Source organism: Sinohyriopsis cumingii, chromosome 16 (assembly GCF_028554795.1).
Source record: "Sinohyriopsis cumingii isolate HCF-2022 chromosome 16, ASM2855479v2, whole genome shotgun sequence".
NCBI classification, from domain to species: domain Eukaryota; kingdom Metazoa; phylum Mollusca; class Bivalvia; order Unionida; family Unionidae; genus Sinohyriopsis; species Sinohyriopsis cumingii.
Genome location: NC_142976.1, coordinates 2,542,391 through 2,567,257, shown reverse-complemented (window position 1 = coordinate 2,567,257; position 24,867 = coordinate 2,542,391). Strand labels below are relative to the sequence as shown.

Genomic DNA, 24,867 nt, shown 5'->3' with positions numbered 1-24,867 from the left:
ACGATGTCTCTGGCCCTATGAGGATGATGGTAAAGAGTAAGTCAAACCGTCCAGAGAGAGAGAGAGAGAGAGAAAGAGAGAGAGAATTTTATGGTCGGTAGTAATGTTGATTAAGGCAGAATAACGAAAATATTTTAATTACCTATTGTTCGCTCTTTATTTTGCTGAGATTCTATTCCACGCTAATATCCTTGGGCTTGGACGACAACGCATTCATGAGCGTTCATTATTCAATAATCTATGTGTCTGTAGTGCCATACTTTCTTCATAATAAAGTACAATTAAGTTCATGTGCAACACAAGGCCAGTTCGTCTTTTTTGTGTGTCTTTTTCGAGCAGAAGCACCAGGCATTTTGTAATTTAAACATAAATAAGATGTTTGTTAAATATAAGCAAGAAGTATACTTTAGAGAGATGTTGTTGTTGTTGTGGGGTTCAACGCCATTTTTCAGCACACGATAGGTTATGCATGGCGGTTAGTATTAATGGTGGAGGAAGAACCAGGCAAAACCCCGGGAAGAACCACCGACCCACGAGAAGCTACTGGCAAGCTTTCTCACATACCCACATTGGCCGAATCCTAGATTCGAACCCACGCTGACAGAGGTGAGATCAGTGATCCGTAACGGAGAGTGCTTTAGACCACTCGGTCACTCGGGGCTCCCTTAGAGAGATGTAACAGATATCCGACGAAGCTAACACGGGGTAACTTTTTATTGATATACCAATATTTACGTGTCCCCTAGCATAAATAGGTATCATTTGGCATGTTGCATGCTTTTAATTGGTTAGGTATTCAAAGATATACATGTGTTACATGGGGGGGGGGTACTTTTCAAGTTAGGAATGATAACAATAATTTCTGTGATGACTTTACATAATTTTGTCTGCCATTTTATGACATTGTGTCACTGTATGAAAAATAGCCGTATCTGTCGATAATTTCTGGAATATATATATATAAACATTTTAGTTACGATTTTGTCAGGATTTGGGTGCCTTTGTTATGCTTTGTCAAACATCGACATACTTGTTGAGTTTGCCAAAATATGTTTGATAATTCAAAAATACGTACTTAAAGATACGGCATTTTATTTCCACAGTTTATCCAAGTAACTTATAAAAATACAAAAATTTCAAATATGATTTTGTCTGACTTTGTTATTATCCAAATTAATTAATCTCCCAATTCGCGGTCTATTAATGGGGTACGTGTATAACCCTCGTCTTTTGGTTTAGTTGATTTATTCATCAATCTGATATTGCAACAGAAATACACCTTCATAATATGACGTTTTCTGGCTTTGTGTACATTTGTTGTGTTGAATATAGACAAAAGTATAGATAAAAATTCGCAATAACATATATTGGAAAATTGCACTTTCTGTCCATAATCAGTGGAAAGAACAATTCATAAAATAATAAACATTTCAAATATAATTGTATCAAGACTTTATCAATATTTAATCATTGTTCGAATTTGAACTCAGTCTCCCAGTTTTCGTTAATTATTTTGGCATAATTATGTTGAAAACTAGTTTTTCAGTTTGGTTAATTTATTCATCAATATAATTAACAATATAAATATACCTTTTTTTAAAAAAAAATTGACATTGCACGTCTTTGTGTGGCTTTGTCAGGCTTAGCATTATTTAGTAGGACCGACGGACGCAGGGGGCACACTAAGCAGGGAACCAGACTAAGAAGTGATCTGTTTCCAAAAGAAACTTGATCTTGTGAAATTTGTTGTAAAGCTTGTCATTTACAGGAGGAGTTCGTTACAAAGAAAATCAGGATAATCAGTCGTTGGATAGGTAACTCAAAACTTTTCAGATAATACACTGTATATATATGGCAACAAATCGAACTAACATTTAGATCAAAGATATACTGTAACACAATGTTGGCTACGTAGTAGACGAATTTCATGTAAGAATCTGTTGGCAGTTCTTGCCACGTCGCCATAGGCCTGATGTACTATAGTGCACCATAGGTGCTCGACGCGAACTTGATGTTAAGAAAAAAAAAGAAAAAAACAATCATCTAAAGGAAAAAATCATACAGAGTGACAAAAATACCTTAGATTACCCCATGACTCGTTCTGACATAGGACCCTCTCTATCATAATATATAAGAGAGTTGGTACGGAACTTCCAAATACTTCGCTCCATCCATGACCCTCGATTTCCTTCTGCTGTTTCCGTCTTTAAAGGCGCACGACCATACTATATAGCTTGTTTTACTCCTGAGATATTTTTCTATCCATCAAGCCCTAATTGACTTTTCTGCGTTGTACCAAACTTAAGTTATGGGCTCCGAAATGTGCGATTTTCGCGAAGTTTTTCATTGTGGACAAGTCCGTGCTCCTATGATAATAAGTATAACCTTTTGAGCCAATCATATTTCGGCGTTGACGTTAGTACCGCATAGTTTGCCTATTTGGAAAATAGAGATGCATGTGTTGTGCAGTGAAGAAGACAATGTATAATTCTTGCATGGAACAGGATTCCTAAAGTTGAATCAAGTTAATGGTAAATACAAAAACTTAACTTTTGCATCTACCACTGCTCTATAATTCAGGAAGGGATGCACCGTAGAGTTTAAAACATTGTCCATATAACTCGTGTCACCAGTTTTCACATGTGCACAGAAAAATCTGTGAAAATCGCACGTTTCGGAGCCCATAACTTCAGTTTGGTACAACGCAGCAAAGTCAATGATGGCTTGATGGATATAAAAATATCGTCTATTATGTTTATCATCATTTTGCATTGATACATGTGAGAGCCATCTACATGTATTATGTGTATCATCAGTTTGCACTCATACGTGTTAGAGTCATCTATTATGTGTATCATCAGTTTGCATTGATACATGTTAGAGCCATCTATTACGTGTATCATCAGTTTGCAGTGATACATGTCAGAGCCATCTATTATATCATCAGTTTGCATTGATAATGTCAGAGCCATCTATTATGTGTATCATCAGTTTGTAGTGATACATGTTAGGGAGATAGTCCTCTAGTTACTAGGCTCATACTTTTCATGAACACGGGGTCCATGTTTACTTTCCATCCGATTTTGTTTATATTTGTTTGATGTGGGGGGCAAACTTGTGGTGTTTTTTAGGTCTTTGAGTATTCTTTCATGCATTTAATCAGACTACATTGCTTTGTGGGATCATGACATCAGAGAATGCAGGGCTTATGAATAAATTTCTCAATCACTCTGGGATGAGTGAGTTGCATGAATTACTTGCCACTATCTTCATAATAATCGACAGAATACACTGAACCACAACACCGCATATGCTTTCGCTAAAGAACCATAGGTACCTGGTGAAAGCTTGATAATAAAATAGGTGAAAACTATAAAAAAATAAATGTTGGTCTTAAATAAAAAGTGCACCATCTGATATGTTGCTTCCAAATTAAATTTTTTGCCACTAGTCCTGCTAGATGTAAAGTCATATCAGCATTGGGTTTTCACCGAGCTAGTTGGCACTAAATGCAAATTGAGCCAATCTGATGTATGGCCAACTTGGCAGTCATCATATCTTCAAAATCTTATTATTGCTTCTGTGGTATAATTAGAGCTAGTTAGTCCTGAATGGTGCAGAGTTTAGCTCAAATATGGCTGCCACAAGGAATATATTGAAAATCTGGTCACTACTTTCTTGAATGGATTTGGTTATATCAATATGGGATTTTCTCCAAAAGTCTTAAATTGTGTCTTGTTTGTCAAAATGAAAATAGTGCTTTTACATCCTATACATCTGCCACAATAGCTAACTTGAAAAGCTTGTTGCTCAAGAATACCAGAAATGGTTTGAACAGTCAACAAACAAATGAAGAAATGATCTTGTCTTGAATTCTTAAAAAAAACTTTTCTTCCAGTAAAGCATCAGCCCCTATCATAATCAGAGGTCCTGGATGGCCATGTTGTCGTAGGTACTCGCCTTTACAGATCACTGACATCTCACCTCAGTCCACTTGGGTTCAAGTCTCAGACTTGGCCAATGTGGGTACAGGAGAAAGTTTGCCATTAGCTTCCTGTGGTTCTTTTCTTCCTTTACCAAATATTCTGACTGCCATGTATAGTCTATCATGTGCTGAAAATGACATTTATCCCATAACAAGAACAGGAACAACAACCTTTGATGACTCCAGTGTCATGAAGAAGCAGGATGCCCAATTATTCTGCTTATTGAGTTTTATGTATGAAAATAGATTGTTTGATCTTTTATTTCTGTGTGGTTCATCAAGTAGGTTAGATACATGTACCATCTTCTCAACACATTTCTGGTATGAGTTTCTAACTTGTTTTTGAACAGTTGATCTGAGTTTTTTAATTTGCCCATGTGTTTTTGTTTAGATTAGAACAGCAAATTTTCATTTTCTTAATTCTTTGCTTCAGTTCTTAATTAATACAGGCATTCTTTATGTTTTTTAATGAGTTTTTGAGGTATAAGCATTTTTATTACCCTAAAAAGTAATCTATGTACTGATTCATTTTCTGAATTTTCTTTTATCTTGTCAGGAGTATTTTGGAGAGCATGGTTAATCTCAGTTTCCTTTATCAAGTGCCTAGTGGTTAGAGCATCCACATTGGATGCAGCAGATCATGGGTTTGAATCCTGGCCGAGTCATACCAGAGACTTATAAAAATAGTACCCACAGCTGCCTCGCTTAGCACTCAGCATTAATAGGTTAGTGTTGTGACTTAAGTCAGGATAATGTGACTGGGTGGGACATCATGCTGCATGTCTGCATGCCCCAGTGCTAGACATCACTATAAACTGCCATACTGCAGATATCATAGCAATATGACTGAAAAAGTATTAAATCAATGTTAAAAATTCAAATCGCACAGTTTTCTTTATCAAGGAAATATGTCTAACTTGGGTGTATGTCTCTATAATTTACATTTCAAATAAAATTCTGAATAAACAATAACAGGATCAACTGAACCTGTTAGCGGAAGCATGGAAGTGTCATGTATCTGGTTTAGTAAATGCAATCAGGTTAAGAGTTTTGTCATCCCTCATTGGTTTTGTCACATTTTCATGGATGCTATTACCATTATTAATATTCAACAGCTGGTGATAGTGTGGTTGTTTGTTCGGTTTGGGATGATGTTTAGTACAGAGAGATCCTTACAATTTAGATTTAAATCTCTGCCATTAAAAATATTAGACTTGTTATCTTATTGCTTTTTTCTAGAAACAAACTGTGATGTGTCCTAATTGGGTTTGGGTCTGCAGCAAGAAGAAATCGGACAATTTTTAATTTTGGAGTTTAGCTCTGTGCAGACAATTTCATTGTTTAAAGTTCCACTGCTTCATTCAAAAATAAGTTGATTTTAGATGATTCTTAGGACATTTGTATGGCTCTAACAAAAATAATTTGGTGGCATCACATTTCTAAATAAATACCAAATGGAGAAGTAGAATTTAATGTACACACTATCTTTTCGTGGCAGTTTACTGGTACCTTTGTATGCAGTGCTGTGTAAGTGGAGATGAAGTGTAGGTTGGCCTGGACTATTAGAGTTGATACTGAGGTGTTAGGTTGGCCTGGACTATTAGAGTTGATACTGAGGTGTAGGTTGGCCTGGACTATTAGAGTTGATACTGAGCGTTGTGAAAGAGCTTGATAACATTATCTGTGATGTATAAGGTGTATTCACGTTAGGACTATTGGAAATGTTACAGAGTGGGTTCAGAGAGTTTGATAGTTTTAAAACTAGGAGTCCAGGACTACCAGTTTGGTAAAAATGGGGGTTCCACTAGCATAAGTTGCAGTCTTCTCCCAGAAAATATATGGAACCTTGCAGAATAGAAGACCTGTTGCCATTGAGCTTAATTTCGACATTATTTATACCACTGACATATAGCGCTCGTTTGTCCACCAGTCTGAGACTGAATTTTGTCAATCAAAGAAAAGGTCTTATTCCAAACACAAAGCCAGGCATCACACACTTTCTTACACTTGGCTACTGTCCCATCTGAACTATTACTTCTAGCAACTTTAACACTTATCTGAATCTCACTGTCAGTTTGCCGTTTAACCACATAATACTTTTCAAAATTTGCAAATGGCATTTTGTCAACATCTCAGCATATCTGAATTTCGAGTTCACATACAGTACTTTTGCGGCTTACACTAGGAAATGAACACAATAATGAAAGCCAAAGTTGTACATTTGGTGTACTCTTATAATGATCATATTTACTTTTCTGTGTCTTTCTGCCTCTGAATTCATTAATTATAAATATCAGTAATTGTAAATGTCAGTACATTTTCCCACCACTCAGCAGCCAGTCAAATTCTTTGAACTTGCAGCACAGCTACTGTGTCATGTTCTTTTGATTTACTCTTATAATGACAATATACACATCTGGGGGTCTTTCAACTACTGAATTCTGTCATTGTAAACATAAGTACAGCTAAAATGATTAACTGACCAGCACAAATTCGCACTCAGCAGGTCATTGAAGCAGGACTGGCAAGCCTTTGAATTTGCCACCCAGCTATTGCGTGCATACAGAGGACTCCTGAGAAAGTGATTTTCTGTGTCCCACATAAAATATTTGCATCCAGATATGCATGATTGAGCATTTCCAAAACCTCTGGCTATGTATTACACAGCAGAAGTGTAACATTTCACCCCTAAACAAACTATGAACGTTACAGTATTTATGGTGTGTACAACTGGCAGACACAGATGATGCACAAAACACAAGTTCTATACATCATATTCTGTTTATCTTATTTATACCATTTATTTTTTCTGTTTCTCTCATATATGCTGTATATCTTTTCCCTTAATTTCCCTTATGATTTGTTCAGATCTTGGTAGAGGAAAGACCTAAGTTATAAAACAGTTGTATTCTCTTGTATTGTGATAGTTTGAATGTTTCATTGTTCTTCGCAATTTCGGGTTTGAACCCTGACTGAGTCACACCAAAGACTTATAAAAATGGTACCCACAGCTGCCTCACTTGGTGCTCAGCATTAAGAGGTTAGTGTTAGGACTGATCAGCCTGGTGTCAGGATAATGTGACTGGGTGGGACATCATGCCACATGTCTGTGGCATAATGCCCCCATGCTAGACCTCACTATTAACTGCCACACTGCAGACATCGTATGAATACGACTGAACAATTTGTAAAGCAATGTTAAAAATCCAAATCACACACACACTCTCTGGGGCCATCCATTTAGTATGTACGCATGGAGGAGGGTTAACCCAGATGCATATGCTTGCATATGGGGGGGGGTCTACTGATAATGTACATACGCATAGTAAACGGGGTCGGTGTGTGAAACCTTGACAGTAGTTTGTCTAATACTTAACCTGTTTGACTGGATTCAGTTGGTGTTTGAATTTTAGTGGACACTAGGCAAACGTTTTTAAAGTTACGCAGCTTATTTCTTTGATGCAGTCAGGCATTCAACATTGGTGGATTATCTGTTTTATTAAACACATTAATATTATTAATCCTTGCTCGTTTCTGCTTGGATTAAATATAGCTGTTCTATAGTATTGGGGGGGTGGGTTGCATCAAGCATAGGTACCCAGGTGGGGGAGGGGTGTAAAGTATGCATGTGTATGGGGGGAGGGGATTTTTGCGTACATACTAAATGGATGAGCCTTCTTCACAATCTTCTATCTGAAACACCACATACAACCATATACACCATGCATAAATGTTTTATCGAGATTATTATAGAGGAAACCTTGAAACTACATTTTTAATCTGAACCTGAATATATTAAAATTAACAAAACAGAATTAGTATAAAATAAATTTTGGACATAGTTCATGCATTCAGTTATGCCAAATCTTGTGTATGAATGCAAGTTCAGGAATTTATTTTGACAGAATCACTCAAGCAACTGCACTTATATGTATAAATAGCTGAAAGTAATAGATATAAAAATAGAAACGAATGGACTATTATCGTAAATTTTTGTAAAATGGAAAATCTGTTCATGTAATGAACACTTCCATAGCTGGTATACTTCTCACTTACCTGGTAGAGTGCAGAAAGTATCTTTAAATGGTCATCTTTCTTAAAATTAAAATATTAATTGTGTAGTACCACAGGGCTCTATCCTTGGGCCTCTGTTGTTCATTCTGTTTATTAACAACTTACCCCTTGGGATATTAAATTCCATTTCTTCCATTGCCTTCTGTTTCAACAACACTACACTGAGGTAAAACCAAAACTGAACTTCAAAATAGCTTGCAATATGCTCATATCAGGCTTGAAGTATGATGCAACGAAAACAGTATGTTTATAAAATTTTAGAAAATGCTACAAATTAAAACAAAGCAAATAAAAGCAAGCTAGAAAGAGACTAATTCAAAGTTTTGTTGGCGGCATTTCCCACAATAAGTCGACCCCAAGGTTGACACCAATTCTTGTACCCCTGTGGAAACACTGAAACCTATTGGTGTATTTGTAGATAAAAATCTTAACTGGTCTGTTCAGATTAAACGTTTCAAAAAGAGCTGACATTTTTTTTCTCAATCCATTTACAGGAATGATGAACACGAGGACAGCTGCCTGACTGCCCCAAGTACTACAGTAGAACTTTTAGTCATAGTGGGTGATTCATCATAAAAAGTTCTTTCCTTGCTTTTGGGATTGGAGAATTTTCTTTCTTCTGTCTCTTTTTGCTGCTGCTTTGTTGGATGCAAGATTTAGTCCAATCCAAAATGGCATCTCTATCTGAGCTATCCGTCAGTATCAATGAATTTGCATTTGATCTGTACCAGGTAACCAGCTCAAGTTCTCCATATGGTAACAATTTTTTGTCACCTTTCAGTATCTCCACTGTTATGTCTATGATATATCTTGGATCGTGGGGGAAAACTGCAACTCAAATGTCCAACACTCTGAGGATTCAAAACATATCTGACACAGTTCACCAAAAATTTGAAGAATATATCAAGTTGATCGGTGCTGAAAATGCCAACTTCACCCTGACTACAGCTAATAGGTTGTACCCAAGTAGAGAGAAGGAAATACTAGACAGGTATGTTATGACATGTTTCAAACACTACAGGGCTGATGTGGTGCTAGCCGACTATGTCAGCAAACCTACAGATGTTGAAACTGAAATAAATTCCTGGGTACAGATGGAAACAAAAGGAAAAATAAAAAACCTTATACCACCAGGTTCTTTAAATCCTCTCACAGCGCTTGTTCTTGTCAATGCAATTTATTTCAAAGGAGACTGGGCAAAGAAATTTCAACCTAAAGATACTGTAGTAAACCCATTTTACAAAATTGATGGAGATCCAGTCAAAGTTGATATGATGAAATCACATATGAAGGGAGCAAGGTATGGAGAGGATGAAGGTTTAGATTGTAAAGTCTTGCAGCTTCCATACAAGGGAGAAGATCTATACATGCTCGTGCTGCTTCCAAATAAAAAGGATGGGTTACCTGCCCTTGAATCGAAGCTGTCACTGACGACACTGGATAAATTACAGAATCACATGTCACCCAGGCTAGTGGAAGTGTCTCTGCCAAAATTCAAGATTGAAGCAAGTTTTGAGTTGAGCAAAGCACTGAGCAAGCTTGGTATGCCTGATGTTTTTGACGAGAGTAAAGCAGACTTTAGTGGAATGAGAAAACAAAAAGATATATATTTGTCAAAAGTGTTTCACAAAGCCTTTGTTGAGGTGAATGAGGAGGGCACAGAGGCAGCAGCGGCCACAGCTGGTGTCATGATGACAAAGTCAATTCAAATGATATATTCATTTGATGCCGATCATCCATTCCTGTTCTTAATAATGGACAAAAGGTCAGGGGTCATTTTATTTCTCGGAAGACTTGCAGCACCGACTGCAGTAGAGGCCAAACAGAGCAATGATGAACTTTGAAGTCCTTATAACTGAATTGATCAGGTAGAAAAAGAAGGGGTAATATGTTAAATTCTGTTGTATCATAAGACCCAACTTTTGTGTTTCAGTTCAATATTTTAAAACTCAATGCACAATTCAAAGTCTGTATGGACAGTTATCTCATACATTTGAGAGCTAACTAAGTATTTAGTTGCAAAGTTATTTATAGCCACTTTTTTCCTTAATTTTGACATAAGTCATTTTTTTTGTAGGCTCATATTTTCTGTCCAGTGCTGATCCGTTTTTTTGAGCAGCTAAACATCTTTGATTTCACTATACTTTAGGGGGTACCAGTTTTGTGGATTTACGATTTTGCACTAGTTTTCTGTATGAATTCAAAAGATTTATATTGGGTATCGTCGGTTTTCTATTTCATATGTATGAGAATATGGTTTTAAACTGAGCAAAAAATGAACAAGTTAAGTAAAGTTCAAGAAAATTATTTATTTCCCAACAATACAAAGTAAAAACTTGAAAAGAATGAACAGTGCAGGTATCTTAACTAAATCCCAAATAGTCCTTACAGCTCTATTACAAGCCGAAAGTTACGAAGTTCTGAATGATTTTCAATGGTATTCTGAATGAATTCCAGTCTTGAAGGTACTGATGTACCAAGTGCCCAGAAGTAAACAACTTTTACATAAAAAGCTAAGACAATAACAGAAATATTTTCAGATCATTTTCTCATCCAATTCTTAAATATCTTGCTTCTAGAACATTCTTAATTTATAACAAAAATAATTAGACCTTGAACTAAACAGAAATATAAGCATGTCTACCTACAAGTGATGATGATCTTAATATTTAATCCACAGTGATAGATAAATATTAGCTATGTAATATGTTTTAAGAAAAATACACAAGTCAGGTAGGCCCAACTTCTACCCTCAATTATGGACAAATGGCAGTTAGTACAGATTAAATGTACATCCCATATAATCGGGGACAAAAGCCAACACACAATGCAAATTAAGTATGCATAACACCTTTCACTTCTAATCAGAAATAATTTTGTTAAACATATGTTTGAAGATGTTCATGATGATTGCATTGCCCTTGCTTGGTACCTTCATAAGCGAACTGTTAAATGCCATTGACTCTCATTCTTTTACATACATGATTTCATTTGCTATCTTCTCACAGCACTCAATGTATGTGGTTGATGCCATATACTTCATCATTAGGTCTGCCCAGAAGATGGATGTGCCTTAGAACAGGGCTAATGTCTTGTCTGTACATTTAGCTTGACAAGTTGTGCACATCAGGCAACTAGCGTCATCATTCTCAGTCTTGTGTTCAATACCTGTAATATAGCTATCATGGAAGTCATGGACATGCCTTTCCCAAACTACTTATCAGAACATTGTTTTGGACTGGATACAGTTTCATCATTGTCAGTGCTTGTGTCTTAGTTGCCTCTTTTGTGGATAGAAGATTAAGTTTTCTTGTTAGCTGGCTCCCTTATTAAAAAAAACGATCCATCATTTAAAAAAATATCCAAAAGGTCACAGTCGATAATCACTAACACGTAATGGAAAAGTCCACTAAATAGTTCTCCGTAACAGATATAAAAAAAAACATCTAGTCAGAACATAAGAAAAATTTCACTCAGTATTCCACTGTCGCTGATAAAAACAATCCAATGACACAGACAAAATTTGTCACTGATAATGTTAAATGAAATGAGTGCACATGACAAAATAGGGCCTTTAAAGGAAATGTACAATTCTAACATTTTCATTTTTATTTTGCCACCTCAAGGTTGATGTCCTTTAATGAACCCTAATTGATTTAAATCATAGAAAAATTTGCAACTATCAGAAGCACAAACCATGTTATGTTTTGACTGCCATTGCTAATGACCAAAGACAGATTATTATTAAATGCAGTCGTAATTCCTTTTCCGCTTTTACCTGACTTCTCTGGTACCACATACTTTGCATGTTGAACAGAGCTTTAATAAATGATGGACATGGAACTCAGAACATTATGCTGGGTCTTTCTAAGTATATAGCCATTGCCTATCAACTAGTACTGACATTTGGCTAAAGATGTGCCTGACTGATGATGGTGTCAGGTTGAATATACAGACAGTACACTTTTGTAATTGATCAGTTAACTTTATTTTCTCATGTAAACATAGGGAAGCCAATAATTATTGACACAATCATTTATAATCTCATTTCTGATTGATTATCTGTGAAAACTGTTTTATTTATGTATTAGTAGTAATACAAGATTTTGACTGGGTTGTCTTGAAAGGAACTTCGCAGTAGCCTGCTGGCATGCAGAGAAAATCATATTAATCAGTGAATCAAATATCAGTAGTGCACAGGCTCTGGCACCGGTTTTGTTGGACACTGCTAACAGCTTTTTCTTAATTCAAGAATGAAGTTAAAATGTACATTGACACAGCAAAACTGAATGAAATAATTCTTTATTAATTCAGGATAACAGAGCACACACTTAAAATGCACATTCCCTTGGTAAGTTTGAATAACATGTTTCTGTCTTAATCCAGGATAACAAAGCATACACTTAAAATGCACATTTCCTTGATAAATCTGAGTAACATGTTTCTGTCTTAATCCAAGATAACAAAGCATACACTTAAAATGCATATTCCCTCATTAAAGCTGAGTGACATAATTCTGTCTTAATCCAGGATAACAAAGCGTACACTTAAAATGCACATTCCCTCATTAAATCAGAGTAACGTAATTCTGTCTTAATCCAGGATAACAAAGCATACACTTAAAATGCACATTCCCTCATTAAAGCTGAGTGACATAATTCTGTCTTAATCCAAGATAACAAAGCATACACTTAAAATGCACATTCCCTCATTAAATCAGAGTGACATAATTCTGTCTTAATCCAGAATAACAAAGCATACACTTAAAAAATGCACATTCCCTCGTTAAAAGCTGAGTGACATAATTCTGTCTTAATCCAAGATAACAATGCATACACTTAAAATGCACAGATTTTACACAAATAACTTATTGATCCATGGTTTTTTTATCTCCATGTCTTACGTAATCTACGGGGCCCTGAGTGGCCAAGTGGTCTAAAGCGCTTTCCGTTACGGATCACTGCCATCTCACCTCTGTCTGTGTGGGTTCGAGTCTAGGATTCAGCTAATGTGGGTATGTGAGAAAGCTTGCCAGTAGCTTCTCGTGGGTCGGTGGTTCTTTCCAGGGTTTTCCTGGGTTCTTCCTCCACCATTAATACTGGCCGCCATGCATAGCCTATCGTGTGCTGAAATATGGCGTTAAACCCCACAACAACAACAACAACAACTTACATAATCTACAAGATTTCTCACTGAAGGCAGTTGATAGTGTTAATTTGGGAATGGAACATTTGTTTCAATAGACATCTTGGAATTATCTTTGTATACTATATCTAATAGGTTTCATTCTGAGATGATATATGTACTTGAATAATAAGAGTATTGTATTTGGTCACTTATGTTATTAGCAGTGTGGGTCAGAAACACATTCTCAATAATTTGGTTTGGTTTGGCTGAACCCGATTTAAAGTATTTTGCATACAATTTTTTGGGTATTTCTACTTCTCAGTGGTAACCTATACAATGCATTGCTGGATTTTCGTTTTTGTTTTCACAAGATGTTATTGTAAGATTTACATGAAAAAAATGCAGAAATCTATTGACATTAATATCTACTTAAAATGTATAATAAAGAATAAAAAACATTGCATTTTGGTTCTGCTATGTATGAAAATTGCCTAACACAACAATGGAACTGAAATTTATACTTTTTTTACTTTTTTTTAGATAACAATCAAAAATTTAAATAAAAGATATGGAATTTAAAAATTTGTACTCATCTCAGCTGCTTCTTTTGAACTATTTATTTATCCAGTTTAAAAAAATAATTTCTATGTTCCTTATTTTAAAATCTGATGGTCTAAAATTTTTACAATTCTTAAAAACTTTCTACAATAATAGTAGTGTTCTATTTTCATCATTTTTCATGTTTAAATTGAAAGCATCTGTTTTATTTATTTAATTGTTACGAATGATAATGGAAGTGCAAAAGAGAAGCAAATGAACAATTTCCAAAATGATTTTGAATACTAAAGCTGCAGAAGTAGAATTTGTAGCAAAACCGCTGGATAGGGATGTAATGAATTCACTCTCTCCATCCATACTTGGTTTCTTGATGTTAATCTCAACTTCCATTGGAAAACGAATATGTGCATTTGCATGTGATATAAATAAAATATATGTATACTTTGCATGCTGTATCTTTGATATACCATTTGTATACATTTTTCATTAAAAAGAAATGGAGCAAATGTGATTGTCCATAAAATTTGTATTTATTACATACTTAGTTAACACAAAAGTTGTTTAATAGACTGAAGGTTTGAATGCTTGTGCATGTTTTTTGGTGACAAAGGTTTGAAGTCCAGTCCACCCACACCATGCTATACTTTTACATGAATATTTTTTTGTGGACACTGGTTTTCTGTATGATCTTTGTACATTTTTTGTGAACAGATAAATTACTTTGAATTCAGTATTTTTCAAGAGGTAACACTTTTATGGATTTGTAATTGCTACAAAACCAAAATTTGACACCCCTTTAAATTCTGAAGCAATGTTTTTATTAATTTTCTGTATGAATTCAAAATATATTTATTTTAGATATCTCGATTTTTTATATTTTATGTGACTTGTTAACAAAGATGTATTTGTGTAGATGTGATACATCTGAATGTGGGTAGAGCATAAATTGAAGCCTGGGAATGAAATGTTTGATGTTACATGTATTTTTTATATTATTTTTTATATATTTTTTTCTTTTTCATGTTACATGTACATTGTTCTGACAAAGTTTAGTTTTGTTGAGTTGACCCCCATTTAAGTTAACATGTTATTACCATGCCATAACTAGTAACATATCACAGGTCAGATTCGGGTGCTAGTATTTTTTGATTTCTCGAAGAAATTTGTAGGGGAACAATTTCAGTTGGAATAATGATATTATGGTACACCCATTTTTCACCGATACTGGAATGACATACAGTATGTATCGCGTTGGCATAAATTGTGCACATTCATCAGTCACTGTATCTGTTCACACCCTAGATTAATTTCACTGTTAAAGTTTTCTCCTTGTATTTGAATATCATTTTACTCCACACTGTTTGGAATATATCTTAAGTTTGCATTTACCTTTATCCTGTATCATCCTGGTTCTGTGATCATCCCTTGGGGTCATGTTTTTCCAGTGCTTTGACAGTGATGGCACATTAAACATGAAATTAAATTTGACGTGAAGGTGTTGGTTTTTTTTTGCCTACCATAAGGTGGAGCAATTATGTTAATGATGTTGTCCCTCTGTCTCAGCTTTCAGCAAGTAACACTGGTGCTCCATCATTTACAGTTATAAACATTGTGATTTAATTTCCACTGGAGTAGGGTAAACAGTTTGTTTAAATTAAGTTCCTTGACCAAGATTTGTAGATGACCTTCACTTATGATACATGTAATAAAATAACCTGATGGATTTTTGGCATATAAAGGTCAGAGGTCATGGTCTCTGTAAATCTGAAAGAAAATAATTTCTTTTACCATTGGTTCAGGACATCGAGCCCTGTTGGTCAGTAATCTCCAGAGTTAACAAGCGATTACATGGAGATCTATTAAATACAAGACAGACACATAATGTACCATTGACAGTGATATTGCAAAATAGTTAAAAATACAAATCATTGACACGTGCACAATGTACAATTCACATTCGACACAGGGCCATACTATAAGCTTGCCATGGCCAGTTAAATTAATAATTACTCCAAAGTATAAATTTGTAAGACTCACAGGGAAATGAAAGTAGAATGGTCATGATAATTATGCTTACTTACATGAGCGCCACTTGTGATATGTTGTTTGTTATGCAATGGAAAAAGCATATTACCCTATTTAGTCCGTGCTATATTTTTTATATTGAATCCTACACATTTATACCTAATAAAAGGTTTGAAAATAGTTGAGTTCTGGTCATTTAGTTATGTTATTTAACATTGCTTTCTTGATCCCCCCCCCCCCCCCCCCGCCAAGATGTATATTTAATGTAAAACAAAATTGTTGACAGTGTACCTTTTATTTTAAAATATTCTTTACTCAGAAGTTAGGTTGAATTTTATATGATGTTGCATTCTTATAACCAGATATGTATCCCATTTATAAAATGTGCAACTCGGAAATATGTGCAGGTATCTAAACCAGTTATACATTCTTTTATAATCTTACATACAAACATCAACATTTGTATTTCTTTCTGTTGTCCCACTTGCCAAGCAAGAGGTACTCGTGGCATCCCAGCTTTTTTAACACTTTTTCATTTTTATCTTGAAATATTCTTTTAAACTCATGCATCCCAATTTTTTTATGTTTTTATTTTAAAAAATAGTTTCTTTATGACTCTACTCAAATGGACAGTTAAGCTAGTCTTTTATATAGACACCCACATGTCTTTCTTTCTGTGTCCGGCTTGCAAAATAAGAGATCATGAATTCAAAACTTGCGGCATTCCATTTTGTTTTTCCATTTTTAATTTTTATATTGAAACTTAATTTTAATCTCGTGCATCCCATATTTTTTAAAAACTTTCTTTTATTACCCCTGTTCGTGGACGGGCAATTAGGCTAATCATCTGATAACATAGTTTCCTATCGCATATAGCATTTTGTCCGTGCATGTTATTTAGAGTCTTCATAACCTGTCCAAATATGCCATGCATCATACGTGCAACTATTCATCTAGATGCTATTTGGTTAGCTATTTGATTGATATCATTAGACTAAAAATTTTGGGAGAAATTTATTTGCCTTTCTGCCAGAGGAGTGAGAAAAAAAGCAGCAAACCGGTAGATGTGACAAAGGTGCAAATTTTTAGGAAATTTTAACCTTTAAAATAGGATAACTTTTCAGACAATAGGTTATTAGCAGTTGCTGTGTTCAAGTTAGTTGGCTGTTGATGATTTTGTCAATGTTAATTGCAATAGTTCAATTAAAATAATCTACTTCAATATATGTCATAACTGATATATTCCCAAAGTGAATTTTGGCAGGAATCTAGTTCATGAAGATATTGTTGTGACATAAAATGATTAAACATTCTGGAACTACAGTGTTACGCACAACATTCGTTGCTGATCCACGACTACATTTTTCGGTTGTAATATTGAAGGGACAGATGGAAATTAATGGAGTGCATCATAATTGAGTACGAGGGCAAAATGCGTCTTTTTACTGCTACTCCTGCTGAACAAAAAGTCATTGACACGGGGGGGTTAACTTCGGAATTTTTTATGCTGTCTGATTGGTTCTAAATAAAAATGGTGTCAATCTTATATCTAATATGACCACCACAGTAGCCATTCTGAAAATTATGGTATCGCTTTTATTCCAGAAGTGATGGGGGGGGGGGGGGGCAAGTGACCGAGTGGTCTAAAGTGCTCTCCGTAATGGATCACTGCCATCTCACCTCTGTCTGCATGGGTTCTAGTCTAGGATTCGGCCAATGTGGGTATGTGAGAAAGCTTGCCAGTGGCTTTTTATGGGTCGGGTTCTTCCTCCACCATTAATACTGGCCGCCATGCATAGCTTGTCGTGTGCTGAAAAATGGCATTAAGCCCCATAACAACAAATAACAACCTAAAGTCCTAAATGTTCTTTTAATTCCAAAAGTTTCGAGTAAATCCGAATGAGATCCAAAGGTATTCCGAATGATGTCCTGTAATGTACTGATGTATTAACAGTACAGAAGAGTCACTATGATATAATCCCAAAATGTCTCTAGATGAATTAACAGTAGTTCCGTGGCAGCTATTATTCCAATTAACCTGAAATATTTCGAGCACTGTAAATCCAACGAATGCTTAAATTAAATAAATAAAGTCCTCTCAGCTTAACTGAATAACATTCAAGACTGGTATTACTAATAAAAATGTCTAATTTTACGTAATAATTCGGGGCCCCGAGTGGCCGAGTGGCCTAAAGCGCTTACCGTTCCGGATCACTGCCATCTCACCTCTGTCTGCGTGTGTTCGAGTCCAAGGCTCGGCTAGCATGGGTACGTGGGAAAGCCTGCCAGTAGCTTCTCGTGGGTCGGTGGTTCTTCCCTGGGTTTTCCAGGGTTCTTCCTCCACCAATTATACTGGCCGCCATGTATAGCCTATCTTGTGCTGAAAATGGCGTTAAACACTAGAACAACAACAATGTAATAATTCTATCATATAGATTACTAAAACGCACTAGATAGCATCGCACATTCATAATTTCAACCTTAAACATATCAGCTGTTCTATCACTGACTAATAAAAAGTCAAATCAGCATGGCCTTTCCTGAAACTTGCATCCTAGTCGGACAACATTGTGTTTACTTGGACAGTAATGCAGCTCAACCTTGGAACTTTGTGAATGAATCTACGCGCTTGATACGCGACTCATCTTGAAGTGCGAACTTTGCATTGATAAATAATGTAGTATTTAAAATAATATCTAAACCTTATGAACTATCATTATAAAAGATAATACACGTAATCCAACTATACACAACACTAACTGAATAACGCCAATAAATTCACAAAGATTTAACTACAACACGAATAAAAATAGAACAGAAAGCTACACACTTACTAAATAATAAATACTGTCTACACCTTGATATAGTTTCACTAACATTGATTACAATGTTTCGTTAACACTGCATAAAAACATCTCAAAATGAATATCTGTGATGTACACTAACATTTTCGTTGATTTTTAGATTATTATTGAATTATAGATTTTCATATTCAAACAAACAGTGAAATGTGAGCAACTTATCTTCATCTAAGTTTGATCAAACAGGTACTTCAAGAGAAACAGCGAAATGTGAACAATTTGTCTTTATTTAATTTTGGTTTGATAGGTATGAAAGAGAGAATATAGATGTTGGTACCTGTAGATTTGAAATTTGCAAACAGTGTGATAAAAAATGTTCGTCTCACTTACTTTCAGTTTATAAGTTTTATTTTTCTATTCAAGCACGAGGGACAAGTGCTTGAGATCTCATACTGCTAAAATGTAGAAAAATAGCTCGAATCAACAGTTTCACCAGATACTCTTTCAAAACGCTTGGTCACTAATAGTGCTCACGTACACAGGCATAAATCGTGAATACTGATGTTTACGACGCCCAGACATCCTCTGGCAAGACAGCATCCTTTTCCAGAAATAAGAAATGTTGTAACAAATGCAGAGTCTTTAGATTTTCATTCTTTTTGAAGACGTAATTGCATAAAACCCGTACATGTTTGTGGGTAATGCTTTAAATGAATTTACTCTAAATATCTAAATATGTGGTTTGTGTGTGTGTGTGTGTGAATAAGTCACTTTTTTATTTTTCTATTCTCACTTGTTACGACTCAAAATCAACAAGCTTGCAAAATTCAAAATTAATTTATTTACCTAAAATACGAATTAAAAATTAAAAAAGATTTCAGCATTTTGATTTAAATCCTGAATAGTCCAAACGTATATGTACATTTTATCTATAATATTAATATTATATTATTAATAATGATCTGAACATTTAAACTATATTCATAGAAAAATATTAGCTATGTATTATGGTGTTTACACAACAATGTCACTAGTCTGGTCGAAGAGAATGTTTTGTTACTAAATGTTTGGACTCGTTTCATGTTACTGCAGTATTGTCATAAAAATATTCAAGTGTGGAAACCTCTTTCAATCAAAATACTCCAAGTACAATGCGTAACAGCAATGGATTTGTTTTTTTCCATTTACAAAAAAAAAATGTCACAACCTTACAGTAGTCCTAGCTTCACCATAAATTCTGACTTAGTTTGACAGTGTGGTAAATTTAACTCTTGCTTTTCATCATAGGTCCCATTTCAGTCGGTGTGAAAGAACTAAAACAAAAACAGTTGTGTCGAAATGAACTGTCATTGGTAAAATTTGCCAGTGTACTCAATCTAGGAAAGCAAAGCATAAATTTAAAACAAACTAAAGAATCAAATCTGCCTCACTTGACTCTTGATATTTTTGTAATAAAATTTTCTGTCAGTGTTTGTCAAAAGGTAAAAAATAGTCATTGAGTGAGAATTCAATCTATGATGGCAAAAATAAAAAATATATTACAAATTCTAAAACCCACTTGGCTCCATTTGACAACGGATGTTTCCACCCAATTTGGATTGCAAACTTATGTCAATACATATTCTTAAGTATTAATTTGTTGCTCTATCTGTTTAATCTCTATAGAAGGCAATGTTTGTGTATGTATAAGCACTCCTATTCCAATCTCTTCTTTCACTCCATTTGTGATAGTGTATAAGTGTGTGTGTGTGTGTGTGTTTTACTAACCTTCTAAGATAAGTTGTTGCTGCATAGGAGATAACTGGGTATTGGTCACTTCTAACGGCATGTTGCATAGCAAATAATTGTGTGTTGGATAGTAGATAACCAGGTGTTGGATAGTAGATGACTGGATATTAGATAGTATATACAGCAAAGATTGTAACGTTTCACAATGGTTTGGGATTTTTAGAACGTTATAATCGACCAACGTTACATACAACTTCGTCGTTTATATTTCAAAATGTGTATGCACTTGTCCATGTCGAGGATATTAGACATTTAGTAAACAATTGATACTGGACCATCAACTGACGGGTTAATCTCTGATCAATCTTACCTGTGACGATTTTGTTATTAGTTTTATTGCTTTCAAGTATGTGTATATCATACGCTACTAAACGTTTCCTTTAATATCACCATATTTAAATATAAACTATTGTAATTTCATGGAATTTCTATTAATTGGTATTTCGTATGGAGAAGACATATACTATACGATACATTCTGTGTATAACACAAGCACTGTACCATATAATCTATTTGTACCTTGTTATATATCCTAGTTAATGTCAATCACATCAGACTGATTGACAGGAAGGTTGTCATATATAGTCATTTTAGAATAAAGGCAGTTTTCCACGATCTCCTTGAACAAATCTCACAGTTGATATATTTTGAAATACGCGAAAGGTGTGCAGGAGCTGTCATGTCATCACTATTTGTTAAAATAGAAAGAAAAAAAAACCTCATTAGATCTTATGTTGACTTCTTATATAAAGTCATACAGACCTGCAAAAGACTATTTACACGGCCGCCATGTGCCTCATCTTAAACTCTCTTAATTATGGATCAAGCGCTCTATGATCATCAGTTATTTTTTCATAATCACAACAAAAAATCCTCAGCCATTTATGTGGAGACAATCCAACAAAAGGCGGTGTTTGACCACGATCTCCACACATTATTACAGCAGCATTGTTTGTCAATAACCAATCAAGATATATTTTTAACGGATCTAATAAAACGGTGCATATTTCATACCAAACAATAATACCTAGAATATATTTCTCTCCCATTCGTTCATACCAAACAATAATACCTAGAATATATTTCTCTCCCATTCGTCCATTTATCCCCATTCCATCGAAAGAATTCATAACAAGTGCTTGATTTAATATTTCTGTCTCTCATTTCTCTTGCGAGTCTGTGTGTAATACAGCTATTTTTGAACAAATGTTCAAGAATAATTTAGTTACACGAATTGTCTTACCAGGACCATTGAGATAAACTGTAATGCCTAGCTACAGGATCACATACCGGTAGTGCTGATGAGAATTTTGATACTTGATATTTCTGGTAACAAATATCCTTAATTTCAACGCCGGCGGATTCTGAATAATTAAGCATATTTTCTTGTTTTATTCTCAATTCACCCCATGATGCATAAGTGCCGATATGTAGTTGTTCTAGCAATTCTGTATATTTTTATTGATATAAAATGAATCGGTAGCGACTTTGAAAACAAACTCAGAAACTCTATTTATCATCGATAATAGATTTATCGAAACTTACGCGAGCATTGAAGATCTTAAATGAATAAACTGCGGTGACTCACCATCAATATAACTCACAATTGTACCTAATTTAGTTCCCTCTGATAAATTAACATTACTTCGACTTATAAATGTGCTTCCATTCGTTGTATCAGCAATTATAAAATCTAGTTCAGCATCATCGAAAATTAATCTTGTACAATGTCGTTTATGATCATATGATCCTCCTTGGGTGAATGTACCAATTATTTTTCTGCCAAGATCTTCTATTATTTTATTTTCAGAATCGATTACATCAGGATTTTTATCATCATAATATTTCTTTTGTTGTGGTAACCAAATTTCTTTCTGCGGACGATATGATATAATTGCTTCACTTACTGTTAACAATAATAGTATTTTTACATCAAGCATATATTGTAATAATGCTGTTGATACCCACATTTGTTCTGAAAAGTGTTTTCCAAACCAGACATAGCAAATCGGATGAAGATTTTCAGCACACTTAAATGACTCGATACAAGCGAATCCAGTCAAATCAAAAACTGGTAATGGTCCGTTTATCGATACTCTGGTCATCTCATGTGTTGGATGTCAAAATCGCTCAAAATACTTAGAACACTCTCCCATACCAAGAAAACATCCCTGATAACATGTAACCATATCAACCGAAATAACATCCCTCTAATCGTATTTAGTATTCCATAATCCACAATGTCCATATCCGACACAACTGCTTTGTATTTCTTCAAGAAAATCCAATCATGTTGGCTTCCACGATTCTCTCTAGCAAAATGAGCAGCAACTGAAGGAACGGTAAAACATTTACTCAGTAATTGTTCAGTATCGTCATGGGTATATTTCAACGCAAGATTGTTCATTTCTTCATGGAGAGATTCTTTGCGATAAATATTTCCATTAGGTCATACAAACTGATCATAGTTTCCATTATCTGAACTTTGAAACAGGCACAGGAATCATTCTTATTTTCATAATATATATGATGATTCAAACAAAGAATAAATGCAAATGGCTTATGATAGGTTCTACAAGTCCCTATAACAAAGCTTGCATAAACGAATTCTGTGGATATCATTTACAAGGTGTGTGGAGAGGGAGTTTAGGACCTAAACCATGTTCGAAATGTGGTGATGGGGTTAAAGGGTTTCAAATTGTACTGTAATTTCGACTACATTCCAAGTGCAATTACATCCTCCTTACTGCACTCAAAATGAAATAAACATATTCCAAAGTGTCTTTTTGATAATTGCAATTGAAAGACTTCATATTTTCCCCCACATTAAAATTTCAAACATTCAATGACAGAAAAGAAACACACTCTGCTGAAATCAGATGTACTTCATGTAGAATTGGCACAGATAAATCCAGTCTATAATCAGAAATTTCGTGGAAAAGACAAAATACCAAAGTCTATTCATTCCAGATCAAATAGAAAAGTTGTTGCAATGTGCATTCATTCACAATATGACTCCAAATTTCAACTTTAACTAGACCAAAATGCCATTTTGTTTCGAAAGTTATGTCTAGCAAGTTCAAATTTACATGAACATGTGCACGTTATTAATGTTGTTGTGTAATGATGAATCTGACCTTGTGTATTTAGTTTGGAATTCAAACATACATTTAATTACTTTGTTTCATGTAGTGTATTTTGTTTACACAATTAAGCCTTAGATAGAATATAATTTTTTTATACATGTATATGTGTGTACCAATGAATGGTTTTCAGCCAAAGCATGAAAAATTACATATGCATTAAATGTTTTAAGTATTTTTAATTTAATATGCACCAAGTTGCTGATTGTCCCTGAAGTATATAGTTTAGTCGCCCATCTTTTTGAGCCAAGAGGATGTGTAAAATATTTTCACAGTTACCTGACTTATTTGGGTTGGATAATGCATGGTATAGTACATATCAGTGTGGCACTTTGTGGATCCTGACCATCGTACTGTAACAAATCATACTTATACAGTTAGGAGTTTAATTGCTGAAATTATTTCTTATGTCCAGGTAATGAAAAAGGCCACCCAGAGGAAAGAACATGAGCCCAATTTTGAGGGGAAGAAGTTCAACCTCAGCCTTGAGGAGGACTGAGAGCAGAACAAAGGGAATAAGAAGGAACCAATCTGCAGCAAGGAGTATAAATATGAAAGAGAGTAAGTAATAAGCTGCATAGAACTGACTAGAAATCTAACTACAGTGCACACATCATTCATAAAAACTATGTGGTACAAAAGACAGTACACACAAAGTGGATTGATAGGGGTCTGCCTAGCTGGTTATTAGATCTGCTTGTGTATTTGACAAAATATTCAAATGCCTTACGCCATTTCAGCCTGCGATAAATCTATCATAGGTGGATATCAACTCTAAAGTGGAACACAGGTCTGATTGCACCTGTGACACCTGAATGTTACACTGAAATTTGGTGTAATGAACTGACATCTACACCTGCACAAGTGAAAGAATGTCATTACTGTATGTACTGTGTACCATGATGTGGGCTGGGGGAAAATATAAGATCCAGGTGAGCTTGAACCTGTGACTGCCAGATTCAGTCTTGCACACCTTAGACAAACAGAGTTACCAGCACATACTCTGATACTGCTTATGTCTGTAGATGTTACATTTTTAAACGTTCTCTAAAATTTCTTTGCAAACAAGCTCCAGAATTGAGTAATGGCTTCTTCCATTTTGTTATATGATTATAATACATTAGAAATGCTGTTTCTATTTTTTGTTTTTATTATTAACACATATAAGGAATTGTTTCAGGTGTGAAAATATTGGGATGAAGAAATATGAAAATTACTTTGCCAATAAGGGTCTAATTGTCTCACACTTAAATATATATTATATCACATTTTAAATTCAAAACTTGTTTCTTAATATTCAAAAAAATGTAATATATAATAGAATAAACCATGTTAAAATTGGGTGGATAAACTATGGGCTGTTCCA

General features: G+C 34.7%; 1 protein-coding gene across 1 annotated transcript; it reads left to right on the top strand.

The window, feature by feature from the left end:
- The first annotated feature begins 1,736 nt into the window (after positions 1-1,736).
- LOC149779824 (leukocyte elastase inhibitor-like) lies at positions 1,737-15,949 on the top strand. Its single transcript, XM_089936487.1, has 2 exons — positions 1,737-1,814; positions 8,554-15,949. The coding sequence occupies exon 2, from the start codon at positions 8,707-8,709 to the stop codon at positions 9,901-9,903; it is 1,197 nt and encodes a 398-aa protein (XP_089792613.1). The 5' UTR covers positions 1,737-1,814; positions 8,554-8,706; the 3' UTR covers positions 9,904-15,949.
- Positions 15,950-24,867: the final 8,918 nt, after the last annotated feature.

Excerpts from the sequence above, each read along its gene's own strand:
- LOC149779824 (XM_089936487.1), top strand. The coding sequence starts at position 8,707 with ATGCAAGATTTAGTCCAATCCAAAATGGCATCTCTATCTGAGCTATCC.